General features: G+C 45.3%; 1 protein-coding gene across 6 annotated transcripts in view; it reads right to left on the minus strand.

Annotated features, from left to right (window-relative positions):
- Nucleotides 1-1,898: 1,898 nt before the first annotated feature.
- Nucleotides 1,899-15,696, minus strand: part of RGS6 (regulator of G protein signaling 6) — a 244,140-nt gene continuing 230,342 nt past the window's right edge. For all 6 annotated transcript variants that reach the window (XM_063159184.1, XM_063159186.1, XM_063159185.1 and 3 more), the window contains one exon: nt 1,899-6,281. In XM_063159184.1, the coding sequence (XP_063015254.1) occupies nt 6,231-6,281 (51 nt within the window). In that variant the 3' untranslated portion in view covers nt 1,899-6,230. The remainder of the gene's footprint in view (nt 6,282-15,696) is intronic.

Here is a 15,696-nt window from a genome sequence, read left to right on the forward strand (position 1 = left end):
CCTCCCGGGCCTCGCCCTCTGCTGGCAACGGGACGTGGCCTTGCGGGCAAGCAGCTCTGGCTGCCTCCACTCACACCACAGGGGCAGGAGACCCTTACAATTTTTCCCTTGTAGAGGAAAATCCCACAGTGTCTCCTTTGGCCCCAGATGACCCCGGAAAAGCAAATTCCAGAATCCCAGATGCTTTTTGGAGAAGTGATGCGTTGTGTAAAGCATCATTTGATAATTTTTTTTTTTAATCTGGTGTGCCTTAATCCACGTGGCATGACCCTCATGTAGAACCATGGCAAGAACCAGATGTCCACAGTTCTGGGCTGTGAACCTGCGCATCATGCAGGAATAACCTGCACATGGATGGACATGAGAAATATTGTTGAGGATCCAAAAGGAAACAACCACTCTAGAAATCCCAGTCCACACTACTCCACTTCCTAGTCCACCTATAAAAGGTGCTGCTCAGGGCTAGCTGTCACCTACTATTTGTGAAAGGATGATATGGTTCAAGTCCCCAAAGATGAGAGAGAGAAGCTCCATTTAGTATCTCTGCTGACAGATAGCAATGTCCATTGCCCAAAAGAGAGCTGCCCTCTGCCAGATGAGATGTTTCAGCATATCTTCTGGGTCCCCAGACAGGAAGGCACTGGTGCATCCCTAAATTCTGCCCACTAACATCCACCCTCTGTGTGGGGTGAATCCACAAATTCCTATTGCAAATACAGAGGGCAACTACACTGACACTTGTGGCAATAGCCATAAATTCACATTAAAAGCCTTCAAGTAATAGCATTGCTGTGTAAAGACAGCCTTTGAAAAGCTGGTTTCCAAAGCTTAGCAGCAGGATTAGGAGGTTGCTGGCTCTTAGCTGCAAGCTTTGCAGATGCTAGGGGCTGGCAAAGCAAAATGTGTATCACATGAAAAAGTTGATCAGGTCTGACTCTCTCCTGCCGTGAGATTACTTTTCTCACTACAAAGCATTTCTCCTCAGCAGTAAGTTCAAAGTACGTGTGGGCATGAAGATAGTGTATTGTTCACCAGCTCACTGTTCTGCTGAGCAGCCACGTTGCTTGTTCCCCGTCTCAGGTTATAAACAGTGCTGAGAAGCTCAAAATTGCTCACAGCTTAAACAAGCTAATCATGATAACCTAGCCTATCTTACCCTACTGTGAGCTCTACTTTAATAATCCTGCTTAATCATTAAACCACAATAAAAGCAAGCCAAGGAGTTTAAGGCAAGAGCCAAGCCAAGGTGGATCAGAGCCCCGCTCCAAACTTGAACTGGGCAGTCTCCTAGAGACAGAAGCAGCCACACAAAGGGATAACAAAGTTGTTGTGCAAAGGGTGAGAAAGATGTAGCAGAAAATTTGTATCCGTTGAGACTTGTGAAGCTGTGAGCTGCTCTTGCTGGTTAAGACCCTGCAGTTTTGCCCTATTTACATCCTTTTCCCAGGAGACCATCTTGTTATCTGGCATACACACTCCACTCAAGTCTTCTTGTTGATGTAGATGCTTTGACTAAACCCTTATTCCTGGTGATTATTGAGTGTAACATTGGTTGCCGGTTATTTTTCAGAATGCTTTACCTCTCTACTGAAGAATAAAAAGACAGCAAATTCCTTGGACAGACCTATTCCTTGCCACAATACTGCATATTGTGTTATGGCAAATGAATTTTTTTCTAAGACCATTCCATAAAGAGGGTGAGGTTAGGTTAAAAAAAAAAAAAAAGGAAAAACTGCAAAAGAGACAGAGACACTGCTTCTGTCACTCTGCTGTGGACACTGAGAACAGGGTTAGGCCAAGTCCTGCCCATGGATTCACCCAGGGCTTGCACTGGTTCCAGGAGAATTATTTTTGTGTGCATGAGTGCATGACAGACAGAACAGATTTGGTCCTTGTTGCTTTGACTTTTCCAGGATGCTCCATTTATTTGTGCATTTTAGGAAACAGACTGGTACAGTCAAATTTTCTGTACCTGGGTTCCCCTTCTCCCACCCAAACCAGAAATAATTTTAGGCTAAAAGCATCACCCATGCCAGAAGATGAGAGCCAAATCCTTTCAAAGGCAAAGGACTTACCAAAACCACCAGGGTTTCACCTGAGTAGGACTAAACAAAGAACTTCACCACAGTCTGTGACAATTTGGCTGAAGAGACAATGAGTCAATTTTGTATTATCAGACCAAAATAATTGTCTGGGTGGGGGAACACACTTGCCTCAGCTTCCTTGAAAGCAGGAATGAGAAGATTGGTATTGCTGAGATCATTCTAGAATCTGGGTTACGGTGCAGAAAACTGATTCACGTTCTGCATTTGGAAATGGGGTATATTTTGTCATCATTGTCTCACTACCACCTCTTGTAGGATTTGACTGCAGCATGGAAGCATCCTGATATAACTTTACAGTGCATCATGTTGTTGTTACTGTAGTAACTTATTACTAGGACATCTTGTGTTATCTTTATTGCTGCAGTACCTGGTACAAATGTACCACTGTTTGTCCACACTGTTATTACTGCCTTATTCCCCATACTAATTTACTGCAGCATCCTGTTGTGTCTTATTGCTGCATTATCAAAATGCTACTTTACTGCAGTGGCCTGTGTTACCTTATTGCTACATTTATTCTGGTAATATTATGTCAGTTTACTGCCACTTTTTATGGCTGCCCTGCTACCATTTTATTACAGTACTCTATGGGATCTTAGTGCTGAGTTATACTGAGAGTACATTAATCCATTTGCTTCAGCCTAACGCCGTCTGCACTGACTCGTCGAACCTTTCCTAGTTCTTGTCCTGCTGCTGTTTTGCCACAATAGCCATGCGTGCTCTGGATACTCTATTAACCAAATAACAGTGCACAGCCATATTTCACAGCCATAGTCCTGTAAGTATGGGTACTTTTGTAGCTAGCTTGCACAGCTTGGACATTGTAGGAGCTTTCCAGACTGTCTTTCCTTGAATTGATGCCATTTAGAACATAAACAGAGGTGGAAAGCTGATTTCCTAACTCATCTTCAGCATGATGAGGTAGTTGGAAGACACTGGACACAGAAAGCAGCAGATTACTGCTTGCAATGCTCAATGGGATACCATTGGGTGTACAAAAGTAGCATCACTTGGAATAAGCAAGGTCATTAAAAAGCAATAATTCAAGGATGTGGTTCATGTGGAAGTAGTTACATGTTAATATCACCATATGTGAAGTAAAAGACATGTGAAGAACAGTTAATATGTATTCCCAGGAGGAGGCCTTGTCTACTCTCATGTTTGTTTTGGAGAAATTTAGACAGGAAACAAGAAGCAGAGCTTTCTTCCCTCCAGAGGATATGCAGCTCTGTCCGCTCAGCTAGCCATTGCTGAGCAGATTAGTTTGCACGAGTGTGCATTTAAATGGCAAGCTGTTCAGCATCCAGGCCCCCTGATGCACGCCCATATGCATACTCTCCATGTCTGTAAGAACTCCCTCCATGCGCTCAACTGTTCAAACACAGAATATTCCCCACAGGCAAAATACTGCGGCAGCCAACGTGACCGTCCTGCAGGAACAAAGCTGAAAGACAAAGCAGAGTGCGTGGCTCACAGGGCAGCAGCTCATCCTCAGGTTAAAGTCTGGCATTTCTGCTGCCTGCACAGACCATAACCCTAATTCCACCTGTCCCGTTGCCCACCAGCAGTCTCCAGTCCTGCCCACACGTGTCCCCATGCTGAAGGTCCTGAGGAGTTCCTCTGTGGAGCTGCCCCATCCTTCCCCCAGGAGATGACCTCTCCAGTCATGGGAACTCACTGCAAAGCAGGGACCCACATGTGCCACTTTGCTACCCCTGCTCCTTGCTACACACCAGTTTCATATTTTATGTGTACATTTTGCTCAGGAATGCTCTGCAGACCAGCTGGAGGGTTCACAAGACAGACCTCCCGTGGGAAATGCCTTGCGGCTGGGCAGCACTGGCAGCAGAGTGGCTTGGAGTGTGAGCAGCTGTTGGTTTACAGAGCTCCAGTGATGCATGGCACTGGAGGGTTTGACAGAGATAAAAACACCATCTACAAGGCTCTAAGAAGAGACGACCTCTGCATTTTCCTAGGGATGACCAAGGGGGCACATATCCATATGCATGAATGGACATGTGAACCTATTGAACAAAGACCTGCTATTTCCCAAGGGGACTCTTTAGCTGGGTGGGCAACAGAGGACAAATAGGTCCTGCAAGGACAGCTAAGTGACAATTTGGAGGGTGACAAAAGTTCTCTTCGGAGGCAGGAGACCACAAAAATGTCAGGGACATTCATGGTTCTGCCGTCCTGGAACTTGCTTGTGTGTCATGTATGTGTAGGATGAATTTGGTCTGAAGGTCAGACAGCAGGCTGTTTAGGGTATAGGCATGTGTAAAGAACAAAGATCCTACTCAGTCATCTACTGTACATTCATGCAGGTGAATGGACCTTAGGTATAATTGATATTAGGAAATTGATATTCTTTTCTGCAGGAAAGAAAAGAGATATCAGAATGAGAACTGTCATGGGCAAAGAGGAAGGGGTTTTTTTCTGACAGAAACTATGCTGGCATGTTTTTGTGCATACATAGGCCTTAGATATTAGAATAATACTTGCCTCAGAAGTGAATGTTGTCAATAGCCAGCTGTCTACTTAGCTAGATGGTTTTGCCTAGGTAGGAATGTAGACTTGTAGCCATATAACAGTTTCTACCACATGTACAAAAAGCCAATTTGCCTTGGCATGAGTGAAGAAGACCAAGAAATGTCTAGTTTCATGTATGCTTCAGATCTGAACTGCTTACAAAATATAGGAGATTTTGTGAGTCAGCTGAGTCTTGAAATTCTTTTTATATATAGATAGTGTACTGTATGTGAATGCAGGCCATTTTCCTATCTGCAGCTAGTATAAATGGATTTCATAACAAAGTCACTTCAGTCCTGTCCTCATCCTAACCGCCACACTTCCAACAGCTTGAAACAAGAAACAAGCTACTGGGCCATCTTTTGCTGCTGCCGTCTTTTGCTGCACGAGCTGCAGGTCAGATGAGTTTTAGTGGAAGCTCATTTCCTCCAGTGGTACAATTTCACTCTCAGAATGCTGCTTCTCAGCAGGGTCAGTTATCTGAGCACAATATCACAGCTGGGTATGCTGCTGTTTAGGGAGTGTCACTTGGCATCTTGCCCATTCACACCATCAATTCCCTCCTCAGAGTTGCCTTTCCCTGGACACAAGTGAATGGATTTTGGCCCTCTCTGACTGGAGAGCTGGAGTCCTGTTCGGTTTGCTCGGAGAAAAGTTTGAACATCATTGATTAGGTGTGCAAAATCTTAAATAAATAGAAAATTAAATAAAATATAAATCAACTCACTTTAAATACTGTGTGTGTGAGTGTGTGTGCGCGCTTGTGTGTGCATTGCACATCTCAAACATGACTTTTTGAGCACCAGGCAGAGTCTGATCACATTTGCACTACGCGCACATGCAGAACAATTCCACCGACGTCAGAGAATTTGCACCAGGATCAGTCTGACTCAAGGGGGAAGATCCTCAGGTGATGAAAACCACTCCTGCTTTCCTCACTTCAGCTGAGGATCTGGTATCATCTCTGGACATGCTACATGCTATTGGAAGGACAACGAGTGATGAACTTAATGCCTTTTTTTTTCCCCCATTGTTTTAAAGGAGGAGAAACATAGGAAAGAAAAACCAAGTTAAAGTCAGTGAATCTGCAGGTGAAATGCATTTGGGATTTTGTGAGAAGGAGAAGCAGCTTCCAGCTAAAATATCCAGATATTTTATTGGATCCAGACGGCCACATGAAAGGGAGTAAGTGGGATTGCGGCGCCATCTTATTACAGTCACGTTTGTGCCAGGGAGGAAAGAGATGTGGAAAAACACTGATCTCTCTCAGCTCTTCTTTCTCCAAGCTGTAGTTGGGTCTGTTTCCTTAAATAACAAGACAGCAAGCCCTTGCCTTGTTGACCTCCTGTGTATGGTGAAGTGTTCTCCAAACCTCAGCTGGAGACAAAGTACCTGCACAGAGCTCAGGGTCCTTAGGGAGCTGTGCAGACAGGGAAGTGTTGGTGTAAACTATGAAGAGAGGTGCTCCACTGGTGTGTGGCTCTCTGCTTCCACTTGCTCAGGCTGTCTCCCCAGCAGGGACTTGCTCTCCCCGAAACGCCCCGTCCCCGGCAGCGGTCCCAGCTGTCTCTCCCGCGGGGCGGTCGGCCGGAGCTGTCAGGAGGACTGCATCAGGCCCGTGAGGCGCTTGCTCGCCAGAGACTTTCCCTGGAGGGAGGGACAAACAGACAGAAGAGATCCAGAGGTGTAAGTGATGCCTTGGAACGGTTTCTCTGGGAGCGAGGGGCAAGGGCCTTCCCCGAGAGTGGGGCACAAGCCTCTTGTGACAAGGGACGCAGGTGGGGTGAGCCTGCCTCTAGAATTTCATATGCCTGCAGTTCTGCCCCAGGAAAGTGGTTTGGCAAGGAGGAGTTGTGCCTAATGATGTCCAGTGACTATCACTCAAGGGTGTGCCCTGGGTCTCGTGAAGATATTTCCTTTCTCCAGTTTCATGGGAACTGGTGAAAGCAAAGCCCTGTCCTACACTCACTGCTACTTGTGCTGTCCTGCTGGTGCAGGACAGAGCTCTTAGGGAGGGGATGCACAGCCAAGGCTGCTGTGAAAACTGGGATGTCCCTCCCACAGTCTGTGAATCCGTAGCAGCTGCACAGCATCCACCACAAGCAGGTCTAGGAAAAAAGTAATTTCAGAAACAGTTTAGCCTGTCCCTGTGCTGCTGTCACTCACCTTGGCACACTCCTTGGTCACTTGCCTCATGGGTTGGTGTCTGTTCTCTCCTACTTGGCCTCCCTGCTGTCCCTGTGCTCTCCTCCAAGCCACCAATGCAAGAGTGTGGCTGTGGCAGCCCCGCTCAGGCCCTGCTGTCATCCACATGAGCTTTCCCACTGGCAGGACCAAGGACTAGGAAGAAGGAAGATCACCTGCACATCTGAACTCCTGCCCTAACTTAGACCATGCAGCACCTCCTTTCAGGAGCAAAGGACCTACGGGACCTATTTACAGACCTGCAGCCAGTGTTCTCCATTTACAGACAGGGTATATCCACATAAGGAATACTGATGGCTTTGCAATTGCTGATGTAACAGTGAAAAACTATCTCAGGTATTGCACCAGTTGCTGTATTTCTTTTGTGAACTTTCCTCTTTAAAAATTATGGTTTTCCTAAAGGAAAAAAAAAAGTCTTGCTTGAAATAAACATTCAGGGAATACCAGAGAGCTGTAGAATACCTAGCAGCTCTTAAACAACCTCCTCTTCATTACTATATTTAGCCAAGATTTCCTTTGCAATAGGAAGTCTTACTGATTGCTGTTTCAAAGAAAGAGCCACAAAAAAAGCAAGAGAAATGGATTATTCAGTGAAAATAAGTAAGCATAAAATGTAGAAAATAATTCTAAAATGTAAAAATTAGCAGGCTATTGGAAATAAATATTTTTGAACAAGTTAACACTCTAGGAAAAGACAAACATTTCCCACCTCCCTTTGATTTCTAATCTCTTTCCATGTAGGGCTGTTCAAGGAGGATGTAGCTGTTCCCTACAGAAGTGGCATTTCATTACTGAGATGTGTGACTTTCACCAAATAATTTGTTCAGCTGCATGAGCACACACGGCCTAATCTGTCGTGTTCTGTATACCAGCAGCTGAGGGAAACCCTGTCATTGTGCCGAGTGTCCTGCCTGGCAGGAGAGGCCCACAGCCATTGCTCTGTGCCTCACACACAGGGCTCAGCATGGAAATGGCCAGCTCCATCCCAGAGCTCTGCAGACACACCGTTCAAGATACGCAGGTTTTTTTTTTTTTTTTGGTTTTTGTTTTTTGCAGTATAAATCAATTTTTTGATTATCACTATTTTGAAATGCACTGTTGTAAAGCTTGGCCCAGTGCTACCCCAGTGGTTGGCCAAGTCTTCTGCAGAGCAACATGGCTTGGGGGGGCTAAGACCAGGGCTGTCATTTTGTGGCTCTTGAGGAATACCAGAGAGAGAGTGCTAAGGAATTATCAGTCCCTGAATCCTATTTATAGGAAGAAGAAGGTAAAGATATGGATGTTAATTCCTGGAAGAATAACATGGCTGAGTTTAGGGGGAAAAAAAAAAGTTAGTTTCCACCAATATTTGGGTACTTCCTTAGGAAAAAAAACCAAAACAAATAAATAATCCTTGGTTTACATAAAGCCTATTCAGTCAGACTCTAACTAATCTGCGGCAGGCAGCTCCTCCTGTTATCTTCTCACAGGCAGGTGGCTTGGGGCTACGCCAGCTCCCTGCGTCAGGTTCCAGCAGGGCTGAGGAGCAAACACCGCTCCTCATCCCCCACTCCAGCATTGCTGTGCTCAAAGCAGGAAGGAGAAACGCCGGTAGTGGGCCAGGCTGAGGAGAGGGGACGGCTGGAAACGGCTCCAATGGCCGTGATTTGCGCAGAGCGAAACTTTGCTCTTGGGTTTCCCAATGGAAACTGCGTCTCGTCGCGGGGAAAAGCAGAGGCCTCCATCTGCAGCTCCCCCGTCTCATGGGAAAGGCGTTACCCTGGGAACTGCAGCAAACTCCCCGCCTGCAGGCTGGGATGAGTCCCCCGGGCAAGCCCGTCTGTCTGTGGGATAACTGTGCCAAGGGAACGGCCTCACGGGCGGGGACACGCAAACAGATGGGTGCAAGAAGCTCTGCTTTAAGACTGCAAGAAGCAGGCGACAATGTTGTCTGCTCGGTTGTTGCGTTCACCTCTGTGTTAGGGCAGATGGCAAAAGGATCCCTGAAAATGCATAAATTGCTGTGACATTTTTGACTACAAGCAAAAGTGCTGTAATGTTCAGCCCCCAACTAGAGGCATACTAGAGGTATGGGGATTTTGTTTCAACCCAATGCAGGGCCAAGTGTCAGCCTCACAGCACGGGTGTGAGTGATACAGATATCTGCAGGCTGGGCTTGGGTGGGATGCAGGTGTTTGGTTTAGGATTCTCTCACCTTAGACCTCCTCATTAAAATAAAAGAGGATCAGGAAAAAATTGCATTTCATTAGGAAAACTGGTATCTCTTTCCTATTACTAAAATGAACAAGAAGGGAGTAAGTGTATAACAGGTGGAAAAGCTGGATGCGATCTGCAATCCACCTGCTGATATAAATCAACATGACTCAGTTTTTTTCACAGAAGTGCTGCTGATTTACACCACTTGAGGGGCTGGCCCATGGTATCCCTGTTTCAGGTTTAGCACTGCAGGGCTTCTAAGGCACAAAGCCCTTCAAGAGACACAAAAGTTTGCATCAGCTGACTGAGAAAAACATAAGTGCAGCACACACAATGGGTTCTTTGGAATAGGGCAGCCTCTCACCCTGCAGGCAGCCAGCACTCTCCCCAGGCCCCCCAGCCAGTCCATCCAAACCTGCCTGCCCCTGCTTGCCAAGAGGGTGTCCGTGGCCAAAGAGCCCAGGATGGTGACAGCATGCTTTAGTGTCATTGCTTGGTGTCCAGAAAAGAGGCGTCTGGGTAACCGAGAGGGTGGCCTGTGTCCACCTTGAGACAGCAGAGGTGGGATGCACCCCTGTATTCTTTGTGATCCCACAACCCTTCCCTGAGGCTGCACAGTGGGAGGGCCTGAGTCAGTCAGGTGAAAGGCTGCTCTCAGAAAGCTGGAGGTGGCTGAAATAGTTCTTAACCGGGTACAACATGTGCCAAAATAAGTTCAGGTCCGGGAGAGCATGTTGGGTCTCACCTACCACATGGAATGGGTGGAATTCCCTTGGGGATCTATCTGACAGAGCAAGGATGTTTCCGATTATTGTGATGTGAAAGATTGGCACAAGCAACACCTAATTTCTTTAAAAAGAGTTTTCCTTCCATGCATCTTTGTTTAGCATGAAACCGGCGGCTGTCTCTGCCTCTCCTTTCCCCACTGTAAGAGAATGTCAACAACAACTGCTGTATTTCCAGGAGAAATTTCATCTAAGCCAGGCTGGCAGGGGATTTGGAAAGTGTACCATCTCAAGCTCAGCACACTTCAGTGCTTCTTTTACTGTGCCACATGTATATGCTGAAGAACTTAAGGCAGGATTAGAGTGGATGTAAGGAGTGGGGTCTAAAGTCTATAAAGAAATCCCAAGTCCTCCAGTCCCAAAATATTTGTCACTACTAATTAGGGTTACTACAATTAAAAGCCCAGACTGTTGTCACTGAAACAACACAGCACAAGCAGTAGGGCATATGTTGTACAGCATATGTTGTGTGTTGTCTTGGATGCAGGAAGGCTTCCTTCTCTCTCATGTCCTGCAAGCAATTGAGCTGTTCCACAGCTTACAGGCAAGGATGACATGGAGCTTCACTGCATCTGGTAATGTCCAGTTCTCTCTGCACTGCTGAATGAATCTGGTTTGGTTTTTCTTGGTTTTTTTTTGCCCTTGAACACTTCCATGACAGGAGCCATTTCTTAAAGACAGTGTAAAATGTAGATTTGGAGTATTCTAAGAAAAAAAATCAGGGAATTCTTAATAAACCTAATGAAAATGTCCCCTGGAATATGACTTCCAAGTATGTGGCCATCCTAACTCCTTGGCTGCATGTCCAGCAGAGGATTGGATCTCAGCATTTGTGTACCATCAGGGCTCACTGAGGCCCACTGAAATAAAGATTATCCTGCAGGTCACAGGAGATGGTTGCCATCTTCAGTGGCTGAGCCTTTGCTGGGCAGCTGCTAAGCTAAAGTGTAAAGTGCAATCAGCAGTTATTTTAATGAAGCAAAATTCAGCAATTTAACATAGCCAAGAAGCCAAGTAAGAAGGAAAAAAAGAGTGTCTGGAATTTGATGCAAAAAAAGGACAGCACTCCTTCCAAACCTACTGTATGAGCCAGCAGAGTTTCCATCTTGCTCCTTGCTTTTATCAGCCAAAACTAGCACTTTGCACAGTTGGGAGAATATTTTTAAAAATATTTTTAAATGGAAAGTTCAGTTCTGTCCAGTGCCCATGGCTTCACACAATGTTGGTATGCTCTGCCCAGCACAGTGCAACTCAGCATGCAGACATTCCCCACCCCAGCATGCACAAGCCTGAGCTCCCATGCACGTTGTCAACAACTTACCTGAACACCAGGCAGGATTTATCCCATAATGAGCTTTGTGGGCAGCAGGGGCAGAGAGGAGAGCTGGCAGCACAGGCTCCCCTGTGCCATGTCAGTACAGACCAAGCTGACTGCTCACCTCCACAATTTCCACCCACCAGCCTGGGGCTTTGTTTGTTACAGCTGTCCCCACTTCTTGCTTTCTACCCCTCGTTTGTGTTCAGGGCTCTCCTTTTCCCAGCCTGCTGCCCAATCTGCTCCAGCCAGAAGCATCACCTTCCTGGAAGAGAAGTCATCTCATGGGGAGCACTGATGCCCCATCGCCCTTTGCAGAGAACTGGGGCTGCTCTGCATCTCCACTGGAGGTGAGATGATTCTCCTTCCATTGGTTTGAATCTTTTTCACATCATCACAGGCAATACTCAGTTTTCCTATCTGTTAGCTAACATACTGCAAGAAATTTGGCAGTGGGCAAACAACATCCTGCAACCAAATTTCACTTCTGAAGAGATTGTGATGGCCCTAGCACTGCCAGCACTGTTTGGTTTTCAATGTTATATTACAATACAAAGCTTGGGGAAGCTTTATTTTTGTGCCATTTAAAAAATAATCCTTTTATTAGATTTTTTCATTAAGATATACATTGTCAACATAAGATAAGTGTAACATAAATTAATGAAGTTAAATAAGAAACTGAATTAAAAATATAAACAATACTGGAAAATAACTTAGTTCAACACAAAATAAACACAGACATACAAACTATGAACATAAGTAACATAAATTAACACACAAAATGTGGTGGACAATACCACCAATTACACACTGATACAAACAGGAGCTGCAAAGTGGCTGTAGAGGGTAAGGTGGAGCCAGATGCTCCCAGCATGTGGAATGCTCACCTGTTCCTGCCACTACAGTCTCATGAGTTACTCCCAAGTTCCTGCAGAGTGGGCCCCACTCCTCTTCTAAGGCTTGACTGACAAGTTACCTGAGCTTCTTGCCATTCCTGCCCATCACAGTGAAACTCGACCACCATGGGTTACATTCCCACATATGATATTGCTTTTTTGCTCTTCTAGCTCTCTTATGGGAACAGTTCAGAGCTTCAGTCCAATTAAAACCAGTATCATCTATTCCCATTTTAAGTTGTGAGGATTTCTTATGCTTCCTAAATGAGGCATTGCACTTTGCTTGGAGAAAAACCAGTACACCATTGCATATGGTACAGACCAGGATCTCTGTATTCACCCCCTCCTAGCACAGCTTCATAATAGCTGCAGCCTTCCTCTTCCATCCCACCAGTACCACAAGATCCTCTTTTTTTGTGGTACAGTCTGGGCTCCTTACAGCTGAGAGTGAACCAGTTTTGGCATTGGTTGAAGCTGTCTGTGGACTGCAGATTAGGCATGTTTTCCTCCTTTTGACACAAACCCAGGAAGACAGAGAAGCAGATGGATCACTGCAGCCAGTACACAATGGTGTAGCAGACTGCTTTTTCAAGCCACCTCAGAAATGCCCTAACTGAATGTTGTTGGTCTGCCTCTAGGGCAGGGTGTGATTCTGTGCAAAGGACTCAGCTTGTTTGACAGCTTTCAGCACGACTGGGAACCAGATATGTAAATGTCTTGTACAGAGGAAAACGGATGCACCACTGAAATATCAAATCTCTCTGGAGTATCAAAATAAACTTGGGTAAAATCACAGCAGGGGCTAAGCACACCCTCCCTCCCAAACACCTTGCTGAGGTCATGGTTCAGTATCTGCAGCTAGACCTGTCTGTAGTGAGAAGGTACCTGCTTTTGTCTTCCAGGATTTGTGTGTGGCTCAAACAAAATACAGCAAATTAATAGTGGGTGTGTTTGAACTCTGTATAGTGCCTTTCATCTAGAAAGGTCCCCAAGCAATTTCACAAATGGTAAGCACAAAGATCACTCACCCACTCTGCCCTTGCAGGGGCAAAAGGAAGCTGCCATCCTGTGTCGGCAGCACCACACAGCAGTGCTTTTAGGAAGTGAAGGATTAGAAGCTAGAATACTTACTGGAAACAATGAATACTTACCCCTTAAAGGAAGCCCTGTATCTAGAGCAGACTGTGCAGCACACAGGTGATACATGCAACTTCCCCCTGAGCAAAGCAGGTAAGGTGCCATGAGGACACCAGGGCAGGCGTGGTACATCCCTGCCTGCAGCGGCCAGTCAGTGCATGCGCCGTGCAGGACATGCATGCAGTGCATGCAGCCCTCTGCAGCCCCAGCTGCGCACACTGGCTGGCTGTCACACCGTGGGAGCAATCACAGGGCAGGCTGCAAACACAGGCTGCAGCCCCTCTGCGCCTTGGGTACGTTCTGATGCTCCCCACCACCTCAGTAATGCAAGTTCCTTTTCTCAGCACAAGCCAGTGTAATGATTGGAGTAGTCAAGTGAGCACATTTTATTTAAAGTAAAATACCTTCCAAAGATAAAATAACCCTTTTCCCAGATGTCTTTTCTTGATGACAAATCTAAAAAACTTTGGAATCCACTCCTGTATCCCTTCCCTTCTTGCTATCTATTCTGATAGCCACTTCACCAGCATCTCAGTGTCTAATCTTTTTATACTTTCCACTTTTTCAACCACTATTCTCTACCAATAATGGCTTAAACCTTTGTCTTTATTGGAGGTTGTGAATACTTTCCATATTCTCAAATGCTGTGATCTATTTATGCAAGCTGGTAGAGCTGGGAAAGTGAAATAGTGAGAAAAGTGGTAAATATATGACAGCTTTATGAGATTATCAAGGAACTAGTTAAAAAGATGACATTGGGCAGCAATTCTTTCTCCAGCCTTACACCTTCTTCACTGCATTCATGGTTACTATTTATAATACATCACAGTGACACAGCTGTGCAAAACATCACACAGTTCACCATAGAAAGATAAGATTCTATCAACACATTTCACATGTGTGACACCACACTCATGAATTAAGAATAGGACTGAGTTTGACTGGGAGTCTGATCCAACAGTACACAAACCAAGAAGATATAAAAAAGAGCATGAGTAGCAGTGGCCAAGGGATTAAGCTCAGGGTCAGGAAGATGGGGAAGCAGCAGCAGATAAAAACAGAAGTGACAACATGGAGCTGGGAGACAGCTGAGAACATCAAGGAAGGGACAGCCAGGCAATAAGGGTAGAAACTAAAACTTTCACAGCTATATAATGCAAGGGAACAGATACATATGGAACTGAAATTAAATATGCAACTGTGGATTTCTCTGAGCATTGAACTGGGATGCATTTACATCCTGAAACAAGAATTGTTCAATATAAAATTACCAAAAGATACCAGACAACTAAAGCAAAGGAAATGCTACCATGCTAATGACAGTTTGCATCACTGCAAGGAGGAGGAGGGCATTTTAGGCTCCAGACAAAAAGTATCTTGGGCACTGAGCATGATAAATACATTGAACACAAGATCTCCAGTCATTCTTGTTTCTGGGAAAGTTATCCTTGCACGAGAAACCCAGGTGGAGCACTGGCTCCACAGCCATTAAGGATGTCATGTGGGACTTTGCCTACAATGCTTCTGGGTGAAAATACAAAACCACTAGACTGGTGCTGCTAACATAAGGATAACAGCAGCTCCTGCTTCCCAGCTTCTCCTTCTGCCTATGCTGTGGTTAATGAAGCTGGGCCAGTCTGTCGATGCAGTTATTAACCTGTGCCTGGGAACTGAGACAATCTTCAATCTTCATTGATGTGCTGTACAAAATGTTCCATCCAAAATGTCCAGGATTCTTTGAAAAGGGTCATTTGAAAACCCTTATTCTTACATCCTTAAACTACAGGCTACTTCCCACACAGCTTGAACACAGACCATCTCATCCTTCACCTTATTTTCTTTCAGCATTGCATTGGATTTACACAAGAGATTCTTTGCCTCCTTCAGGTAAAGATCTTTTCCACCCTTACACATTATGTGCCCCCAGTCCAGGAACATAATGTGTAACAGTGTCCTACATCTGTCAGTTCAGCCAGAATTTGTAAAAATTCTGCCTAAAGTATAAATCATTGCTCTGGTCACTCTCTTGTCCTTTAAAGCACAAAGACTGAGAACTCTTATCCTCTAAAAGTGGTCCATGTGGGTGTGCCTTTTTCCTTAAAGAAATATCAGTTGGGAATAAAATCCAGAGGTCTTGGCACTGAGTCACCACCTGGACACTGAGTCAGAAATTTTAACACCTGTTTTCTTCCAGGGAAAATTCCTTCCCTGGAAGATAGCCATTTTAGGAAAGGCTGATTTCAAGTTTGTGTATGATGGCCCAGGCTTATCTAAGTTACCTGCTGAGGCTGGTATCCATAGGTTTAATCCCTGTTATTGCTGAAGTACCCATTGCTGCTTTCAGAGATAATGCTTAAGATGCAACAAAGGAGCCCCCTCCTATTTCCTCCTTTATTAAATGCAAATGGCTACCAGTGCAAGTTAGGCAGAGACTTGGTGGCTTCCTTTGTGAGACAAAAAGCAGCAGTAGTTCCCCTAAATGTACTCATTAAAATATATTTTCCTTCTACACTTGGCCCTGAAGGATC

This window comes from Melospiza melodia, chromosome 6 (assembly GCF_035770615.1).
Source record: "Melospiza melodia melodia isolate bMelMel2 chromosome 6, bMelMel2.pri, whole genome shotgun sequence".
Classification (NCBI taxonomy): domain Eukaryota; kingdom Metazoa; phylum Chordata; class Aves; order Passeriformes; family Passerellidae; genus Melospiza; species Melospiza melodia.